The following is a 22,201-nucleotide window of genomic DNA, read 5'->3' on the forward strand; positions in this document are numbered from 1 at the left end:
AAATATCCGAGCCTTACAAAGAGTGTCCGGTAGAAACAATAAAAATTAAATAAAATGTATAATTATAATAAACAATATAAATTAAATGCAAATCAGTTAAAAGTGTTGGTATTGGACAAATTCAAATCTATTTTAATGTAAAGAATACATTTTGGTGGAAAATTCCAGCAAAGGACTTGAATAGGGGATCCACAATCCAAAATTCGTATTAAAATTTATGAAGTCAACATAAAACTTACTGTAAATATACAATGCGATAATGTTTAAAAGTTTTGGGTTAGTTAGATTTATTAATAAATTAAAGCTTCCATCCAACAAAGATGCTTTAAACTGAATAAAGTGACAGGTGACAGTAATAAGACATACATTAAAATAATGTTCCAAAACATAAAAGAAAAACTATTGAAAAAACATAAATGCTGTTCTTTTAAAATTGTATTCAGCTATTTTAGCTGTTCTTTTGAATTGTAATAATATTTAACAATATTATGGTGTTATTTTACTAACAAATGTTGAGATCGCATTATTGTAGCACAAAAGCACATTAATACAATGCACGAGCGCGAATCTCTCCGCTCGCACACTGATTTCCCTTGCTCTCGCACTGAGATAGTGCACGCATTTAAAACGTATCTCTCCTCTCACTCAAACTGTGTCCTGTGCACACTCAAATCTCTCATGCACTATATAGATATTACTTATTTTGACACATGGATTAAACGTTGTCAAAAGTGATCAGATATCAAAGATGGATCTGTAATTTCTTTACAATTTAATACTACTTAGTCATAATATTAGAAATAAATCAGGCATTTGGGTGATTTGTAAATAACCTTTAACAGTTTGGTCAAACCCTTCGGAAAGATTTATCTAAACAAACAAAACCATATGATTCTAAAAATATAGTCCTATATATTGTGTACTTGGACTGATATATATATATATATATATATATATATATATATATATATATAAAATTTCAGGCTCAGTTCACTCAGCCAATTATATTTCACATAGTATTTTCATCTGTCAGTTGTGAAGGTCTGATTGGATAAAGCTTTATTTTTTTTAGTACCTTTTCAAACAGTGTATACAAAGTAGCCTATTTTACAGAGAGATGCATATGTGTGTTTGCAGAAAAGATCAAAATACAAAAATAAAAGAGATATAGTAAAACAAAGTAGCTACAATAACTAGTTTATGTTAAAATAAAATACAACAATAAAAAAATCAAGGAAATGCCCTGCACAAATCTGTTATGAGAAAAAGTGCATAATGATAACCTTTGACTATGCTTATCTATAGTGCATGAGCACAGAGAGAGTGCACAGGACACAGTTTGAGTGAGAGGAGAGATACGTTTAAAGTGTGAGCACTCTCTCTGGGCGAGAGCAGCGAGTATCTGAGTGTGCAAGCAATGAAATTGGCGCGCTAGAGATTCGCGCTCGCGCATCATATTAATGTGCTTTCACGCTACAATAATGCACTCTCGACATTTGTCAGTAAAATAATGCCATACAATATTACTGATTTTACTGTCTCTTTGATCAAATAAATATTGCCTTGATGAGCATAAGAGACTTCCAAAATTAAAATACTGTAAACATATGAATATACTACACACATGCTATTTTTAGCTATCTCTTTAGCAGCCAGAATGAGATGTGCGTAACTGGCAAAAACTCACAGCGAATAAAACAACTATAGGTCTTTTCACACCACAGCGAGGGGTTTGCTTCATTTTATAGGCTTTCTAAATGCATGTTTCAGCAAATTAATTGATGGAGAGGTTTTGCCGCCATTATGCAACCTACAGGGCTGTCGGACCACATGGGAGGAAGAATAAAAGAATTCAGCGTGTGTTTATTCAGTACAAGCGACGGTGGTTTGGAGCTCATTCAGCACTGACTGCAGGGGGCTGAGAAATGGTTTCAGTAATGTATGAGCCTCCAAAAGGATCCATCAAAATTCAATTCACAGAAAGATACTTGTGGGGGTGGGGGGTAGGAATCTGAACAGGTCTCACTCCGAGTTGGTGACCAGGAGATTGTAGGGTGAAAAGAAAAGTAAAATGTCCAGAGGTGCGACAAGGAAATGTCTTTATTATTTATTTATTTTATCTACAATATCATCAGATCAAAAAAAAAAAATCACATACTTGCAGGGGTTTCTGCTCCAGCTGAGAAGCTACCCTTTGAGATCAGGAATGCTAACTGATAGCTTTCTCCTGTTATTATGGGTAACCTTTTTGGGTAACATTTAAGAAGTGTGAGAGATGGCACAATCTGGTTGTGACACAATGGGTTACATGCTAGAGGCTAAAACACAGAGAAAAGTCAAGCCTCTGAGGAGGTTAACTTGTAGCTTTTACTGAAAATATACATGACCCCTTAATCACTATGCTTTACTGGAGAAATGTATTTAGTGCCATGATATCTCAACTTTTGTTCTTTGATTATCATTAATACCAAAACTTAACTCAAGACATGAGACCGGGATTTTTACACATTTTTTTTTTTAATTCTCACTGACCAAATACATGACTGGAAAAATTTATTTAATCATAAGATTAACCATATTTTAATAAATGCCATTTAGTTCTACTTTCTGAGTATGAATTATCATATGCAGTAAAACAACAATATTCAAGTACTGTAAAAGTTTTTTTTTTAACTGACTGGCTTCTCTTCTGTATGATTTCATGCAAGTCTCTTAAGACCTTAGAACTGTACATGAATTATGAGCTTCCAGAATGTTTAACCTCCTAACCGAAATCCAGTGCTCTCTCTCTCTCTCTCTCTCTCTCTCTCTCTATATATATATATATATATATACATGTATATACACACACTAGGGGAGCATTGATGTTAGAATTCTGGCTGATATCAATAAGCTGATCATTATTTAAATGTTACCAATGGATATATTTAAAAAAAAAATTTTTTGTTTTGTCTAAATAAAACATATATAAATGACAGCACTATTAAACAAATCCGATCTCGAGTCATTATTTGGGGAATTGCATGTTTTGACATTAGTGTTGCATGGTCCAATTTGACTCTTTATGGAAGAGAACTCAAGGCAAAAGTACATTGTCATACACAGAGCATGCAAATACTCTTCATATAAATCTATTAATCACATTATTTTCTAAAGGTTTCTAAAGCAAGACAGCATTAAGTCAGAACAGTAAATTCCAGCTGGACAACATTGAAGATTAATAGTATATGTACAGCACTGAACCCTGGGCTATGGAGTTAAAAAGAACAAGCTGAGGCGTACTTATAAAGTAAAGAAGCCACAGTGAAGTAAGGTGATCTGTGGCATTAAGTTTCGAAGATTACTTTAGTCTGCTCACAAGTAATCATGAAGTAATTGAAGTCATTTTAAAAATAAACCAGGACAGGTGCAGTTAAATAGAGTGTCTAATTGTCTTCAGGTAAGTGGCTGTGAGATCAGATGGAATTAGCTCAAGGTTTCATGCACAAATACATTTCAATGGCAGACACACTTTCATTAAAGATACAGCACACAATACAAAAGTCATAGCTGGGATTGTATTGCTTTCTTTTAGTCAATTAGCTATGAAATGGAATGCATAATCTTTTATGGATCCATTTCAAAGACATTTGGATAAAAAAGGATTTCAGCAGCATTTGTTTTCACACATATTTGATTGGCATAAAGTTTAGATGTCTTTGGTTGTCTTTGAAGCAGAAATTCGCTTTGTTCAGTAAGCTTACTTGATTCTAAATGCCTCTTTCCATGTTTGAAAAGCCCACAATAATTATTTCAGTTTGTCAATCTTAGTCAAGAATAAATTCATACTTAGGAAAGAGACTGAAAGGCTGTGAGATGATTAGTGTGGAGGTGTTTAGATAAATCTGATCAATTAGACTTCAGTCTTGAACATACACAAGTCTAGGCATCACAGAGTAAAAATACATCTGTTTTTGCATATAAAATCCTAATAAATGGCAACAGAATGAAAGGCAATATAACAGTCTCAAACACTTCACCTTAGTCATTACACAAAACTTTATTATGTTCAGTAGATTAATTAGTCTAATTACTGACTTGTTGAAGTGTTGACAAATATTGAACGCTTGTTAAAAAAAAGAACACATACAAACATAAGAATACATTGGGGGTATATTGTTGGTTATTGTCTATATAGTGTCGCCCAACCGTGTGAACAAATATTTGACTTAAAAATGTAAATACACTACTGTTCAAAGTTTTGGATCTGTGAGATTTTTCATGTTTTTAAAAGATGTATCTTATGCTCACCAAGGTTGCATTTAGTTGATTAAAAATACAATAAAAAGAATACTATTGTGAAATATTATTACAATTTAAAATAACATTTCTATTTTAATATATTTATTATGTAATTTATTCCTGTGACAACAAAGCTGAATTTGCAGCAGCCATTACTCCAGTAATGTGTCACACGATCCTTCAGAAATGATTCTAATATGCTGATTTGCTGCTCTTATCAATGTTGAAAACAGCTGTGCTATTAAATATTTTTGCGGGAATGGTAATACATTTTTCAGGACTCCTTGATGAGTAGAAAGATCAAAATCTTCTGTATCATTGGCTGTCACTTTTGATTGATTAAATGCATTCTTGCTGAATAAAAGCATTAAATACTTCCAAAAAACAAAATAAAAAATCAAGCTTAATTTAAAGACAGAACTTCCCCAACATGATTTTACCATCAAACAGACTGAAAGACTAATTAAATGGATGCTAATAAGAGCACTGACAATAAAAATATCACAGCTAAATATATAAATATATAGTCTTTAGAAGTAAACAAATAAATAAATAACTTGCTAATTAACAAGCGAGTTGCTGGATGAATAGTTGAATAGCTGACTGGTATGACTCTCCAGTCTCCAGTCATTTGTCAAAAGTCTAGAGCGCTACATACCAAATCTAACACCAGGCAATCATTAAGTCATTGTCTGATATGGGCAGAGATGTGCTCGACCAGCTCAAACAAATTTCAAAACACAACTGAAACAAAGACAAATTACCATTCCATGCCATTCTTGACATAATGGGTTTTCATAAAGAAATGCATTTGCTCATCTTTTGTTCAATCTGAGGTTCATTATTATTCCCTAACTAAGTCTGACCTAGATAAACAACCAGGTCAGGAATGTCTTCTCCTTTCCCCGATGAAAACAACAACATGGCAGTACAAATGAATTACATGGCCACAAAAGCAAACATTTTATTCTGAGAAATAACTGCAAATCTGACATGTCATAAATCCCAAACTTGCTCCACTGCCAACTTCACATTTAAGAATCGGAGGTAAACGGAAATCACTGTCGTTTTATTTATCTTACATCGGGGATAAAGTAAAGTCACAATATTAGATAAGATTAGATTGCATGGACAAAGAGCACCTTTACTGATGATGTGAACATAGTTTAGCTTTAAAGGCTATGGACATCATACATGACCACAATACATAGTGGTTTGTCGTTTTTCTGATAAATGGCATATGATCTTTACTGTGAGTGGTAGTATTCACTCTTCCTATTTCTTCTCATAGTCATATCCTTAATCCGAACTGCAATTTAACCTGAACTGAACTTATTTGGAGGAACAATAGTGACAGTATGATTGAAAAAAATGGCAGAAAAAAAAGTCCACAAACCAAAACGTCTCAGGTTACGACTGTAACCTATGTTCCCTGAGAACAGGGAACGAGACACTACGTCAGAATGACGCTTTGGGGAACGCCTCAGGCGTGACAGGTGTCTGAAATCACTATCAAATCACGGCAATCATAATGACCGGCGACAGCCCGTGAATCATTAACGTGAATGATTAACGTGCGACCTGCAAGTATAAAAGGGAGCCTTGCAAACATGACAAACATCCTATCGTCTGAAGGGACTGTTGCAGGCAGGCCCCGAGGCATGGCAGGAAGACGTATTGTCTCGTTCCCTGTTCTCAGGGAACATAGGTTACAGTCGTAACCTGAGACGTTCCCTTTCGAAAGGGAACTCTACACTACGTCAGAATGACGCTTTGGGGAATGATATACCAACGCCACCATGCTAAGGGGAGTGCCTGCCAAGTGGCAGTGACAACTGACAGAACTAGCAAATTCAAATGAAACGCTAGAACCACTCACCCTCAGGTCACACTGGGCTGTCAGTGACAGCACTCCCTACGGTCATAGCCCAAGCTATATGATACCACAGAAAAACCTCCATAAACATAGTTTTAGTGAAAGGTCTACCTGGGCCTGCTCAAGGGCCTAGGACCACACTTCAACTTCTTAGAAGGGGTCCCTTCTAGGGAATGTGGCTAGGGAACCTGAGGGAACCCCAGCCAGTCACTATTCAGGGGAACGTGCCACCTGAAATGCCACCAGGCAGGCCTGACCTGGTGTCACCATACAAGACACTATAGTCTGGCCACTTCCTGTCTGTCCGAAGACAGAGCCTCTGGACACTTGCCTTTAGGAAGGCATCCAACCCGAGGGACTGCGAAGCAGGCAGTGAACCACTCGGACCGGATCTCAGAGACGGGATATCCTGGAGAGTATGACTCAGCATAGTGCATTACAACCCTTGCCAGCGAGGGGAGTTTCTCTACTCGATCCACGGATCAACCCAGTGTTTGTGTTTCAAAACACTAAGGAGGCCTGTGAGGGCCTAAGGACTGATCTAACTGGGAGGCCTCATGAGAGGCCTACGACCGACTGATCAGACTCAGGAGACCACATACTCATACTGACCCTCAGTGAGGGGAGCATTAGATCTACCTGGTAGGCAACCAGGCTGTAGCAAGATAAAGAGGTTCCAGGAGGGAACCCGTAGCAGAGAATAAAAACTTGAGTCGAGCCAGGGCGCAAGCTCACCTTTGGTAGCTGCCTGATAAGGTCTGCTAAACTGAAAGTAAGCGGCCACTAGCTTACAAAACCCAGCACCACTGTGAAACTACTCAGGGAGACCTGGAGAGGCCTACTACCTGACAACCACAGTATGTGGGAGCTCACCATCAGAGAGGCCTGGTGCAGCCTACTATCTGATAACCATAAAACGTGAGAGCTCACTTTCAGAGAGGCCTGGAGAGGCCTACTACCTGAAAAACCATGCTCAGTGGAACACACAGTAAGTGGGAGCTAACCTTCCAAGGAGGCCTGGAGAGGTCTACTACATGATAACCACAGTATGTGGGAGCTCAACTTCAGGGAGGCCTAGTGAGGCTTACTACCTGATAACCACAGCGCATGGGAGTTCACTTACAGAGAGGCCTGGAGAGGCCTACTACATGACAACCACAAAACCTGGGAGCTCAACTTAAGGGAGGCCTAGTGAAGCTTACTACAGTACATAGGAGTTCGCTTACAGAGAGGCCTAGAGAGGCCTACTACCCATTACCAGAAAACCCACATTAAGTGGAAACTCAAAGTATGTTGGAACTCAACTCCAGGGAGGCCTGGTGAGGCCTACTACCAGAGAACCATGACATGAAGGAGCTTACTTTCAGGGAGGCCTGGAGAGGCCTACTACCTGAAAACCACAGCTGACAGTGGGCCAGACTGGCAGTCCAGTTGACTGTCTATGGGGCTTTGCCTTCAGGGAGGCCTTATGAGGCCTACTACCTGATAGTTCAACCTCAGGGCCACTTAGTACCACAGTATGAGGGATTCAGCCCTCAGGGAGGCCTAGTAAAGCCTACTACCTGATCTCCACAAAAAATGTGGGAGCCCATCTTCAGGGAGGCCTAAAGAGGCCTACTTCCTGAAACGGTCTAATCAGCTGGATGTGTACTGCTGCTGGGGACTCGCCTAACAGGGAGGCCCGGTCGAGCCTACTAGCTGATAGCGAGTCTTTCTGCTACTTTAATGAACACTGCTGGAACCATACTAATAAAAAACTTTCCTAAAGTTTTGACCTAGTGTATGCTCCACAATGTTGTGACCCACCTCCGAGGAGGCCTGTTAAGACCTACTACTCGGTAGTGAGTCTTCTGCCCAAACTACCAGGGCCAACCACCAAAGGTGAGCTGGCCTAGGAGCCCTATCTTAGGGGTTACCCAGTCAAGTAGGCCTGCTGGGGCCTACTACCTAACTGTGCAGCCTTCAAGGCAGAAAAACTGTTACTACAGCGCTTACAGCATCCTGGTACCTAATCACATTGCCAAAGGCAGTGTACTCAGCAAAAAGCAATACCCTCATAGCAGGGGAGTACAACATACGCCACTCTGCCTAGTGGAGGCCCCATTTTAAGGGCCTACCTACTAAATGCAAGGGCATCAGCTCATGGCAATGCTCTGGCTTCAAGGGAGCGGAGTTCAAATACCGGAATGAAATGTAGTTAGAACTCCCTGCTCAACCGGAGCCATCATGGTGTGAGGTAGATAATACAGAGCTGAGAATGGATTACTCAAAACTACCCTGCGTTAGCGGGGGAGTAACACCATATGCCCCTGAAATGTTAGACAGGGAGCGGGCCTGCAAGTGGCTCCAAAGGGTGACAGGGATTTGTCCTGTGCCCAGCCTGGGGGAGCGGAGCTTGCTTGCAAGCCAACCAACTTTCACCCATCGTCCGAGCGGTTCAGCTCAACGGGCTGAGTGGAGCCAGCTCTAGAGGCCTAAAAACAAGTAGCTCTGTTCGGCAGGGTCTGGCAAACTATCACATCGCAGAGCGAAAGACAGCCTGACCCGCCTGAAGGATCATACCTCAACTACCACCCTGCATTACTCTATCACCCCTGAATGCAGTGAAAGGGGCGGGCTTTGGCCAACAACTCCCATTTAAGGGAGGAGGCTGAAATCTCGGGGAGGAAGCCTACACATAATAAAATGCGGCAGCTATACTTAGCAAAACGCCTCCAACATCCCAAACATAGCCTAGGCCAGCTACAGAGGCGGCCCGGGTTAGGGCCGACCTACAAGCATAGATCTACCTGAGGGCTCGGAGGAGCCACAGCCTACTTGATTGAGAGGCTGTGAAACACTCAACCTACTGCCAGGGGAGCGAAGTACTCAGGATACCAATGTCACAAACCGAAAGGTAGGACATAAGATCTATCTGAAGCGCCAGCGTCAGTCTAAACCTAAAGTAAAAAAGTTTTTTTTTTTTTTTTTAGGAAGACCAACTACTCTACCCCTAGGCGGCTTAAAGCCCTGAGGCTAACATAGAAATGAGTGGTGGCCCACCACGCATAAAAATGTCATGACAGGAAGGCCATCACCTACTCACACGGGAGTCAAATCTTTTTTTGAGCTTCTCCCTAAATCGTTCTAGCCACAAGCTGGGGGGGGGGGGGGGGGGCTTCAGGGCCCTGAAGTTCCAATACCTTACCTCATTGCTCCTCTAAGAATGACTCCCTAGGTCTATACAGGGAACAAGGTCTGTAGAGATATACAAATCAATTTTAGTATACACACAGAAATTATATTAAAAACCAACCAGTTCACCTGCGGCGTGCAGAGTGAAGACTCGCCAGAGAGTTCTCTATGAACCTGGGGGCCATCACTTTACATGCCTGAAAGAGGCGCTCTCACCAACCAAGCCGAGGCGGGCCATCAGAACCTTGTTCTCATCCTAGACCCAGCCCCAGGCCTGGTGTAAGAAACGCCTGGGGAGTCGGGAAAAAGAGGAGAGGGCTAGGATAGTAACAGCCCTCCAGGAGATGATCCATCACTAACGCTGTGATCGTTTGTACTGGATCACCTCCCTCAGATCCTTCTTTTTCCTGCGGGAGTCACGCCTCCTCTGTGACCTGCTCCTACATGGAGGGGGTGCACGAGAGGCGACACTAGCTCTCTGGCCCTGTCTACGGCCCTCAGGTCGTGAAGGGTCAGGCTCTCCCGCCTGTCTGGGCTCGGATCCGGATCTCAGCGGTATACAGGTCTTAAACGCCACTGAGCGCGCCTTCGCCTCCCTGAACTTTCCAACCACCGCCTCCACGGAGGTGCCAAAAAGTTCAGAGGGCGAAACCGGTGCATCAAGGAGAAAGGCCTTCTCTTTCTCCCCGATGCCAGCCAGGTTCAACCACAGATGCCTCTCCGTGGCCACCATTGCCGCCATCGATCGAAGCGGCAGTCTGTTTAGTGGCCCGGAGAGCAAGATCTGTGGTGCGGCGCAGCTCAGCCACCGCCTCAGGGGACAGCCCTGCCCCCTGGTCGAGATCCCCCAGCAGGTCTGCCTGGTACGCCTGCAACACCGCCATAGTGTGCAGGGCAGCACCGGCCTGACCCGCTGCCGTGTATGCTCTGCCATTCAAACGCGCTGTGGTCTTGAGCGGTTTGGATGGCAGGGCTGGAGCACTCAGTGTCGACGCCCGCCCAGACACGAGATGGTTCGCAAACGTCTCGTCAATGGGCGGCATCGACACATACCCATACTCGCCGATCCCCTCAACATCAGCGAAACTAGCCCGCTGATGTCGGTGGATCCGAGCAGAGTATGGGTTCTTCCATGCCCTCTCGATCTCAGTATGGAGATCAGGAAGAAATGGAAGGCTCGCCTGAGCTGGTGGTCTATGGCCGGGGAGAAATCGATCGTCCAGCCTGCCACGAACAACTTCTCCCCTAACGCGCCGCCATGGCAGTTGCAACCTGTCAGTGGCGCGTTCCATTACATCCAGCAGCTCAGCATACACGGGGCAGGGTGGCTGAGAGGGTTCAGGGTCCACCTGAATGACCTCCTCCTCATCCATCACCTACCCGTCCTGAAGAGCATCTGTTGCAGGAACAGTAGGAGAAAAATCCTCTTCGTCATCCACCTGCAACTCACCCTCGTCATCCGCCGAATCATCTGAGAGGTTAACACCCCTCTCAAGACGATCGGTGAGATCCCTCTGGGAACCCCATGACGCGAGTCGCCGCTCTGCCTCAGCGCGAGCGGGACCTGAGCCACGAGGTACAGATGGTGAGCCCTCCTCACTCGAGAAGAAGGCTAGACGAGAGCGGAGCGTTTTCAAAGCAAAACGCTCACAGTTTGCACAGACAGCTCCCTCAAGAGCCGCCTGTGCATGCTCTTTGCCCAGACAGAGAACGCACAGTTCGTGTGAATCACCCGGCGTCAAATACCTTGGGCACGGATCCGCACACTTCCTGAAGCTTTCAGCCTTCTCCGTGCGTTTCATTTTCTTTGCCGACTTTTCCAGCGATATCAAACAGACAGTCCCTGAAGACGAAAAGATGTTTGTCATGTTTGCAAGGCTCCCTTTTATACTTGCAGGTCGCACGTTAATTATTCACGTTAATGATTCACGGGCTGTCGCCGGTCATTATGATTGCCGTGATTTGATAGTGATTTCAGACACCTGTCACGCCTGAGGCGTTCCCCAAAGCGTCATTCTGACGTAGTGTAGAGTTCCCTTTCGAAAGGGAACAGAGTGTTAAAGATGCTGCACATGGCATATAAAGCACAACAACTAACCATAATTCATTAGCAACACAAAAGGTCTTTAATGCATATTCAAGCATATAAGCCTGTCAAAGAAAAATATATTAAAGGCAGAGCACAAAATGTGCTGAAAATTTTTCAGGAATAAAAAAATAAATAAAAATAAAAACTGATCCAGTCCAAAAAACAAACAAACAAAAAACCCTCAACTGAACTGCATATAAAGCAATTGGATGCTGGTTGTTGGGAAAGTCTACTTTTGATTGCTGCTGTAATATTGAAACCATGATTGGTTGACTGGTTGTCCTTGAGTGGTCAATTTTGTCAAGAGGAGACATGTAATCAGATTGCAAACTGAATGGAAAAACATATGCCACTCAATCAAGCTAATTTAGCAGGGCTGTTTGTTTGCCTTTACTTGGCATTACTTTTGTCAGCCTTGTAGGCACCAGTTCACTGATGCTAAGTGGCCATTTATACTGCTTTAGCAACTGGAATGATCAATAATTCCTACTTCCGTTTTCTCAATGTTCAAATACTATCGATCTAGCCTGCATTAAACTGTAATGCATGGAGACCTGTAAATGTTCTAGAGATGCACTGGAATCTAAGGGTACCTCACTTCAGAAAGCGGAAAGGAAAATAGCTTCATTTCCTTTTCCAACTAAGAACCAAAAGAGTTCAAAAGTGTCTGCAAAACGATGTAAGGATGGTTAATGACAGGAAACACCTCAGAGCTGAAGTGGTGGTGGTACCTATAAAGTCTGTTTGTTTTTTTCATGACAGCTGCGACCCTTTCCATGCAAATTTTAAATAAAGCATCAATTTCCGAGAAACAGAGCCTTAATGGGACCTACATAAAGACGTGTAATTCTATCATGTGACAATACATTTATTTGCATTAAGTTCCCTTTTTTTGCAACAAAGTGTTTCCAAACTATTTTTTTTTTTTTACATTTGAAGTCAATCAACACGGATTCACTCAAAATTACAATGAACTACAAATACAGAGCATGTTATGGTCACAATTAAATTAAAGTACACTGAAGTATATCACGTTTGCTAAATTATAATACTGTTTATAATTATTCATTGAACAGTGTTTCCAAACTAGCGTTTTGGGAAATGTGAGGTACTGACACACACAAAAAAAAAAAAAAAAAAAACACACACACACACACACACACACACACACACACACACACACACACACACACACACACACACACACACACACACACACACACACACACACACACACACACACGTTAAAAAAGGGTAAAAACTCTGCCATTAAAGTTTTCAAATAGACTCTATAAAATTACAGGTTCATTAAATTCCAAGCAATGAACTGTTAAAATACAGAGCATATTTTTAAGGCCACAACTAAAAGTGACAGTGTATTGCTGATGAAAAACAATTTTTGTGCAATTTAAATAATTACTGACAATCTGTTTGTTAAAGTTACACAGAGAAAACAAAATAGTGACTAATAATCCGCATGTCCATTAATTAATTAAACATTTTGATGCATCGTAGTTTTCCCCAAAAAAATAAATAAATTAATTAGATAAAAAAAAAAAAAAAAAAAACTGTGCCTCATTCACTCCTCATATAAAGGCTTCTCATTGAAAGACAAAAGCAGCCAGAAGAACACTCATCAAATCACTAAAAGTGATGTAAAGTGGCAAATCAGGGTTTGTTGGGAATGTAGTAAGTGGATCCAACATGCTCTCATAAGGAAACGTCACTCTAGAGACTTTTATCATGCACCACTGAAATGTCACTCTTAAATCGCATAACTTTCCAAAAATGTCATTTAAACATCAACTTATTCAAGAGGATCAAATCACCCAAGGCTAAAATTTTGGGTGAAAATGAAAAATCTGTCATCATGTCTTCCGTGGGACAAAAAGAGCTGTTCTTTTCCATATATTTTTATTTTATTTTTTTTACTGTCAGTTTTGAAGAATGACTCAAGCACATTGATATATACAGTTTTCAGAAGCCACAGCTTTTTGTGAGGAACAAACTTTATACCAGATTTATGCCATTCCCTGAAAACTTCAGCATAAGCTTGTTAATACCAGTGCTGCAACTATCAATTATTTTGATGATCGATTGATCTGTCAAGTATGTGATCAATTAACGAAATATAAAAAAGTATATATTTTTTATATCTGTGTGAACTATGCATAGTTCATCTATGTGATACATACATATGTTATACATATGATACATACATATGTTATAAATATGGAGACATTAAAAAATAAAATAACATACATGAATTGTTCTTTATTTTAGAAATAACAATTGAAAGTAACATTAATACATAAATTGTCCATTCCACTGTAACCGATTTTCCAACCATCAAAGAAATGGAAGTGAGACCTTAGGACTTGATTTTAAAAGTGTAGAGCTGTTCCCTTGGAATAGAGCTTAACTTGGACAAATCAAAAGATTCATCTTCTAAAGAGAGCTGAGAATGTCCAGGAGCAACATTTTGATAGTGCAGGATAAAAGACAATGACGTTTCTCCTTTGAGACCACCCTTGTGGATTGATGGTGGGTCCGGCAATAATTCCACTCCTCTCTGCTGTGAGTACTGAGCACAGTGGTACATCAGTCTGAAATCAGTCTGTAAAACTGTCTTTCTCTTGACCTAAGTGCTTCCTTGATTGCTTACTGTTGATTAAAGAACCCAGGAAGAAATCAAGGCATCCTCTTGACTCATTGATCTTCAGATGTCCTTGGTGAGTTCAGAGTTTAAAAGATGTGTATGCTAACATCCTGCTACAACAACCACCATGCCTTAAGAATATGTAAAGGACCAATCTTGCATTTTAATTTCATTTTCTAACTTATGTCATAACATTACAAATATTAAAGATGCAGATTTCTAATTAAAAAAAAGCTTAATGTGAATTAGCCAATCTCATGCATCCACACCACTAGGTGTCAGTATAAAGTACAAGAACACTAGAATAAAGAAGAGCCTGTGAAATATCAATAATTAAATGTTATATTTTCCACATACACAACCATTCAAAAGTTATGCTGAACTGTTCTATTCATTTAAAGATCCTGGAAAAACATAATCACTGTTTCCACAAGAAAATCAAGAAGCAACTGTTTTCAGCATTGATGATGATTAGAAATGTTTTTTTTGAGCAGCAAATCAGCATATTAGAACGATTTCTGAAGGATCATGTGACACTGAAGACTGGAGTAAAGATGCTGAAATTTCAGCTGTCATCACAGTAATACATTTCATTTTGAAATCAATTCAAGTACAAATGGTTATTTTAGACTGTAATAACATTTCACAATATAACTGCATTTTTATACATACTGGTAAAAAAAAAAAAAAAAAAAAAAAGTGTATCCTGAATGCACTGTTAGTCACTTTGAGTAAATGCGTCTGATAAATGTATAAATGTAATGTAAAATGTTTTATTAAATAAAACAGCCTTGGTATGCTAAGAGATTGTAATAAATAAATAAATAAATAAAGCATCTTACTATGCCAAACTTTTCAATGATAGTGTACGTATATTGTTGAAGGAAAAAAAAAATTAAGAAAAAATTAAGTCCTACAGTAAATATTAGAGCTTACTCACCCAGATGTTGCCGTCTTGATGGTATGGTTTCCAGTTCCTGCCTGTATCACTGTAGAGCAGCCGGTAGCGTGTTGTCCAATCAGAGCTGCTATATCGACCCTGCGTGGCGATGGCTGAGACCTGTTTTCTGCTTCCCAGGTCGACCTGCAGCCACTGATAATGATCACTGTCCAGCGGAGACCAGCCCCCAGCACCTAGAGAAAGTGCCCAAAACTTACTATATTTTTATATTGATCTAAAGTCTTTGTGGTTGTGTCACAGAGGGGCTAGAGAAAAACAGAACAGCAAAAAATGTTTTAATGTTTTTTTTAAAGTACAAATTGCATGTCATACTCTACAGGATAGAGTTTGTAACTTTATTAAAGATCAGCTTTAATGGTGTTGTTCAAGAGGAGCATCTGTATTTTTCTGTTTTCGTTTCTCTTGGAAGTCTAAGAACAGATTTTTTTGCAGATGTTTTATCTGTGCTTTTAGCTGGAGGCTTTTGGACATTTGTTAAAGGCATATTTGAAGGATCATTAGATGTCGTAAATCCAACCATTAATATTAAAGAAACGATCCCTTTTCAGCCTCTCCCTCTCAACCACAAGGCTCCATTCTGGCACGTAATGCCTACTTCTCACAACCCAGTCAAATCCAATTCAAACATTTTACTCTTTGAATATCCTGTTTCTCTCAAAATACCTAAAATCATGTTGCTAATTTTTTCATCTTCTGCCACTTTTATGTCCCAATGGTTGATTTTTATCAATACTAACAGATGTTGGCTTATTTTCAGTTCAGATGGCAAAAATATTTTCAATATAATCTTTACACATATATATGTATGTATGTATTAACCAACAACATAATTACATTTTACAGAATGACAAGAAGAGTACAGAACAAAGACAATAAAAAATAAATACAAAATTTTGAATAACAATATACCAAGTAAATTTTTTTTTTTAAACCGTCCACCCCATGTCTCACCCAGTTCTTTCATTTAAGGGTTTCCATTGTTCAATGAACAGACTCATTCGGAGTCATAAACTGTACGTTATTTTTTCCATCTCATAGATTTCTCTCACTGTCTGTAAGCATTCATCAAGAGTAGGAAGCCTTCTCTGATGATTGTAATATTCTTCTTTGCTGCAACCAGGAGTAACCTTCTCTTCTAACCTTTTTTCTAACCTTAGATTTATTTTATTTTTTTATTGCTTGCCCCAAACCAATCATAAACTATGAAAATCAGTCATAAAACATATGACTTATATCATATTACATGATAAAAACATGACAATTTAAGAGTGATATAAACATTTTAAAAATTGAATCAATATTTGTGCACATATGATGGATAATCTTTTTTTATTTTATTTTATTTTTTTCATGATTATTTGTGACTGTCCCGCAGCTGTGGGGTCATTTAACAGAAAACCAATAAATAATGCCCCTAATAAAGTTTTATTTTATTTGTTATCAAGATACCAAGAAGGCAACAGTCAAAAAACTCAAATTAGAGACTGATTTTTTAGCAGAATATTCTTATTCTGCATCATTTTCAACCCAGGCGTAATTGTTAAATTACAAATTACAAACTGTTTAAATTTTTTGAAGTAAATTAAGTCAATTTAGTTCCTTAAATATCTTCATTGCAAACATAAAAAGAATGGTGTTGGCCGGCGATACAATGCAGCAGGCAAAGGGAGAGTCAGAGCAAGGAAATAAAATTAGGGTCAGCAGTTGAGGGTGTCGGGGGATCAGTACAAGACAGAAGCTTAAGAGAGTGTAAGAAAGCCAGGGGACATCCACTCCAGTGCCACCTGCTACCTGCAACCTGCTGCCGAGGCAGATGTTCTGAAGAGATACAGAGAGCAGAAGAAGGGCACTTAAAGGGAACACTGGAAGCCCAGAAAGAGAGGAATAAGACAGGTAGCAGAAGACAACAGTTCCTGTAGTTGTTACGGTCCAGATTAAATACAGTAAATAACAAAGAAACACTTGACCACTCCGATAAAACAGAAAAAGACAAAACTGAAGAGATGAAAAATAAATTGCATTATGTTGGTCTAAATCCTGCCTGATGGGACATCTGCACAGCCTAATAGATGTAGCATGTAGGATTTTGTGATGATAATGCAACTAGGCGATGATAAATCAAATGGCATAATATTTGAATAGTTTACCATCTGCTAACACGCTGACACTGAAAGAGAGAGACTCGCACTCATGTGACTCGTGATTTGTTTTTGTATTGTGTTCCTATGATTTCAGTCACTTGACAAAGTTAATCTATTTGATTGTTTCTGGATTCAAATATAGATGTTCAAATGCAGACATTATGTTTGCAATATTGGATTCTAATAAAAGATGAAGGAGATACAGACAGCTGTGGGCAAAGCTATATGTATGCTACAGGCAGGGCAGTATCAATGGGAGTTTGCTGCACATTTATTACAGAGTGATCTGTTTGACCTCATAATTAAAATTGTCAGTACTGTTTTATCATTTTCATGCTTGAAGTTCTGCCTCAGTTATACTTTTTCATTCAGGGAAAAATATATACTTTCAAAGACCTCCAGAATATCAGTTATAAACCTGTTAAATGTTTTTGTTTCTTATGCTCATCAAGGCAATGTTGATTTGATCAAAAATAAAAAATAAAATAGTGAAATAAATGTTTTCTTGTTTCCACCACAGGATAAAACTGGTATCAGTTCAGACCTTTTTTTTTAAGATTGCAAGACATAAACACACAATTCTGAGAAGAAACATCTGAATTGTGAGATATACTGATAAAAAGTCGCAATTTCCTTTTTTTATTCCATGGTGAAAAAAAAAAACAGAATTGTGAGATTAAAAACTAAGAATTCAAATATCTATGTAAAATGTAATCTTAGATTTGTAAGAATTCTGAGTTTATATCTTGCAAATCTGACTTTTCCTTGGAATTCCAAATTTATATTTCCCAATTCCGAGTTCAAATCTTATGGTTCTGAGAGAAAGGTCAGAATTGCAAGATATGGTCTGTGTAACGCCTCACAATTCAGTTTTCAGAACCTAAAAATTGAATGCAAAAAAAAAAAAAAAACATGGATCAGTCTAAAACACCATTTATCTATAGATACTTTTGCTACATTGTGATTTTAGAATCATTTGAATAAACAAAATCTAACTCTAGCAAAAAAATAATAATTAATGAATTAAGCAACATTTCTTTAATTTTGTTAAGTTTTAGCTCTCATAATACACTATTTATACAGTAATCACATCAGGTGCAGATTCACAAACTAGCGGGTATTGTTTGTTACCACAACAATTTTCATCGCTTCCGCATTTAACCACTTTTTTGGTGCCTCAAAATGCCTTTAGCTGTTATTAATTGTTCATTACAGTAAAGGCAGTTCACTGAAGATGACGATATTGTGCAGGCTGTATACTATAGCTACAGTGCAGCAATTCAAAAGTACTATGACTAATTTCATTTCATCATCAAATGGCAAATGCCCAAAACATTTGGATGCATCAGACATACAATAAAATTAAGCAATAACGAATAAAATAAATAGATACAAACAATCAGCTGGACACCAGGATTTCTCTTTTCCAGGATGCTCCTAAAACAGTGTACTCTGGAGGAAAGTTCTGATGTAAACTATGGCAACATTTTGGATGACAGTTACTGTTTTGAACAGTATGTCATATGCTTATATATCCATATATCCAAAAGTACAGATTTACACATTACAGTATGTGGGATATTGATTGAAAGAGACTGGATAGAATTCCCAATTACACTGTTACTAGTGGTCTGGCAGAGAGAGAGAGAGAAAAAAAACCTTTACAATGTCATTGTGATATAGAAAAGGAAAAAGACATATGGGCACAAAGATGAAAATAAGTCAATTTTCAGAATTTGTAACTCTTTTGTTGTCCTCTGTCTATACAGTATAAGCTTTCCAACTGAAGATTCATGAGATCAACCTTTGAGCTATTTCAGAGAAATGGTTTGTCATTGGTTGATCTACATTATCTTCATTACTCAAGATTCACTTGCACAATTCATGCCAAATTTACAAAAAGTCTAATAATAATGTGTAAAATAAAAACAAAACATTGTGCTTGGCAGTTATGACAACTAGATTAACCATATTGCATTTAATGACTTATAAGATGAGAATGAGAAACTGGTTGTATTATGTGTATAAATGACTAGATGATGTGGAGATTATGCAAGTTTTGAGAATTTCATTTCTGATTTGAGAAATGCACCAAAGTGACTGAGATTACTGTAATAATAATAATAATAATAATATATATATATATATATATATATATATATATATATATATATATATATATATATATATATATATTATAAAACACCCCAATGTTGGATGTTACCATATGTATATATGTTACTGTAGATTACATGATAAAACTTTTAATTTTAATTTTTTACAGTGTATCCATAATTTATAAAATATATAATAAAAAGCAAGATTTATTTCACTCTGGAAACTGATTTTAATTTTGTAAGAATGCAAAAGGAGAAAGAAATATAACGAAAGAGAAAGGGAAATATAGGACATGCATCACTGCTTACATTCCTAATATTAGTCCCTCAATCTTATGCATGGACACATTGGTATTCAGCTGAGCTTGGGGTACATGACTGAAGGCTGGGGAACTGAACCTTCCTTCCCCTCTGTCATTCGCCTCAGTTTTCCCACCTCTCCCTCTCATTAGTTTCCAACAGGCTATTTTGCTTCCCACATACCAGCCTGTCTGCCGTCTGTCCCTTCCCATCTCCAGCTGTGAGGGCCAAACAGGTTTCTGATGAAGCGAGGTTTGACCTTTCCCTCAGATTCATCTCACAGATGAACTGCTGCTAAATAGATGCCCCTCCTGCCAGATGTGAGTGGAGGAAGCCTCAACAAGTCTCAGATCTGATGTCTGAATTTGAGGTGATGCTGAGGGCAGTAAAATGGCTGTGTGCATCTCACATGCCAGGGCGCCATGATTACAGCTGACCTTTAACAAGCCATTTTCTGATGTAAATCCATATGAAAAATGTGAAGTGATGGATGTGTTTCATATAGTGTCAAGGTCTTTAGGAGACTTAATGAAAGTTTTGAGAATTGCAGATACTGTACTCCTTTGCAGTTAAGAAGTACTGCAAAGGATTAAGGACGATTTGAGAAATTAAGGATGGTTAAGGATGATTAAGGACATTAAGGATGATTTGAGTGCACCAAATGCACCAAAGCGACTGAGGAAAACTGTAATTTCTTAGTTATTCTTATTGTATACTTCTGAGGAGTTAAGTTTCTCCATACAGTCTCTGTTCAAATTATTTAATGTTACTTTTTTATTCTTTTATTACAACAACATCTTATTATCATCTTATTGTTTGCTATGATTTCCCATTTTGGAGACAGAAAGATAGAATTATAGATGAAACAATTAATGCACAGATGGAAAGCTAGACAGACAGACAGACAGACAGACAATAGAATAGGATAGAATGAGATAGAATGAGAGACAAACAGATGGACAAACAGACAGATGGACAGATAGATAGACAGACAGAAAAATAAACAGATCTAACAATAGAATGATAGAAAGATACATAGAGCAACAGACATATGGATGGATGGATGGATGACAAAATGTAAGAATAGGGTGATAGAACAATATATAGAATGACAGACGGACAGACAGAAAGATGACAGATAGAACGATAGAGCAGTAGAATGATAGAACTACATAAATTGTTCCCTGTTATGATACAATGCCTGCATAAAAAATACAGGATGATATCACTATAACTAACATGCATCAAAACAGATAAATACCAATCCTGCTTTCTATTGATTTTATGCTCATTCTATCTCTCTTTTCTCTTCTATTTTCAGCCTTACATTAGTAAGGCTAAATAATGCATCAATGGTGGAGAAAGAATATCGGATGCTGGAATATGGACATTACCTACAATAGTCCTTCAAGATGCTGCTCATCTAACTGGAAATAATGAGCCTTCCTCTGTGACATCATCAACCAGGTACCGCAGCAAACCTGCACCCTGATGCCAACTTCTAATGACAACATGCTGTCAAATTGATCTTTTCTCGGCCCTCTGGCCCAGTGACATAGGAAATGGTCTCAGGGATTGTCCTAAAGGTAGTTATATTTAGAAAAAAAATGAAAAATAAATAAATAAATAAATAAATGACTGAATGTGATTTCAGCGGAACATGTGCTGTATGGATGTGGATTTCATTAGAGGGTCCCCAGTGTCATTGCTATTCATAATATTGAGTAAAAAAGGGAAAGAAATCCCATCTATCATGTATAAAAATGTCATACTCCATCGACAGGATAAGGTCCAGACTTCACCCTATTATTATCAGTCATAATGACTAAATAAGACTATGCAAGATCGATGGTAACTGCATATCTGCATGCAAATTCTGGGCAAGAATGACACAAGTGACAGGAATACCCTGTCTTCAACTCTGATAAAGCGTCATTAACATGCATCATGGCTTTCCTGCAGTAGTAAGAATCCAATTGCTGATGAAGCTGAGGGGAAAATGGCACATAATGTACCACTAGAGCTTCCTATAAAAAACAACTTAAGTCTGAGAGTTTTATTTTACATTACTCACCTAGGCATCTCTAAAGTACACAAGGGTTAAAAGAGAAGAACCTCCGTGGTGCACAAAGCTGTCATTTCATTGATATGAAGCCTCATGTATGCAGACTGGCAGGGTGGAGAAGGCTCACTGGACACAACTCTGCGGCTTCAAAGTGACAGGGAGCCCTGTGTCGCTGATGGAGGCAGTGCCAGAGGGCATATCCCATTGCTTATACTCACAAACCCCACCTGCCTTCAGTGAGAAAGATGGCTGAATGGAAATGCCGGCCTTATACACACATGCAAGCTGCTGTTATTACAGTTGCTGCCAATCTTATGTCCCTTTATGCTGTCTGAACTTTTAAGTCCCTCACTAAAGTAATCAATCTGGTTATATTACACAAAACCAAGCAAACTATAACTATTTCTAGTTGTTGAACATACAGTACCATGCTACTTAATACTGTATGTTCTACATCTCTATGGGATGAGGACATTAAAGGAATGGTACACCGAAAAATAATTATTCTGTCACCATTTACTCACCCTCAAAATGGAAT

At 38.7% G+C, this 22,201-nt stretch overlaps 1 protein-coding gene across 1 annotated transcript in view; it reads right to left on the reverse strand.

Annotated features, from left to right (window-relative positions):
* LOC132123913 (contactin-associated protein-like 2) overlaps positions 1 to 22,201 on the reverse strand; it is a 394,838-nt gene that overhangs the window by 206,033 nt on the left and 166,604 nt on the right. Inside the window, exon 3 of the mRNA XM_059534600.1 lies at positions 15,020 to 15,213. Coding sequence (XP_059390583.1) covers positions 15,020 to 15,213 — 194 coding nt within the window. The remainder of the gene's footprint in view (positions 1 to 15,019; positions 15,214 to 22,201) is intronic.

The sequence above is a fragment of the Carassius carassius genome, chromosome 42 (genome assembly GCF_963082965.1).
Source record: "Carassius carassius chromosome 42, fCarCar2.1, whole genome shotgun sequence".
In the NCBI taxonomy this organism is placed as follows: Eukaryota; Metazoa; Chordata; class Actinopteri; order Cypriniformes; family Cyprinidae; genus Carassius; species Carassius carassius.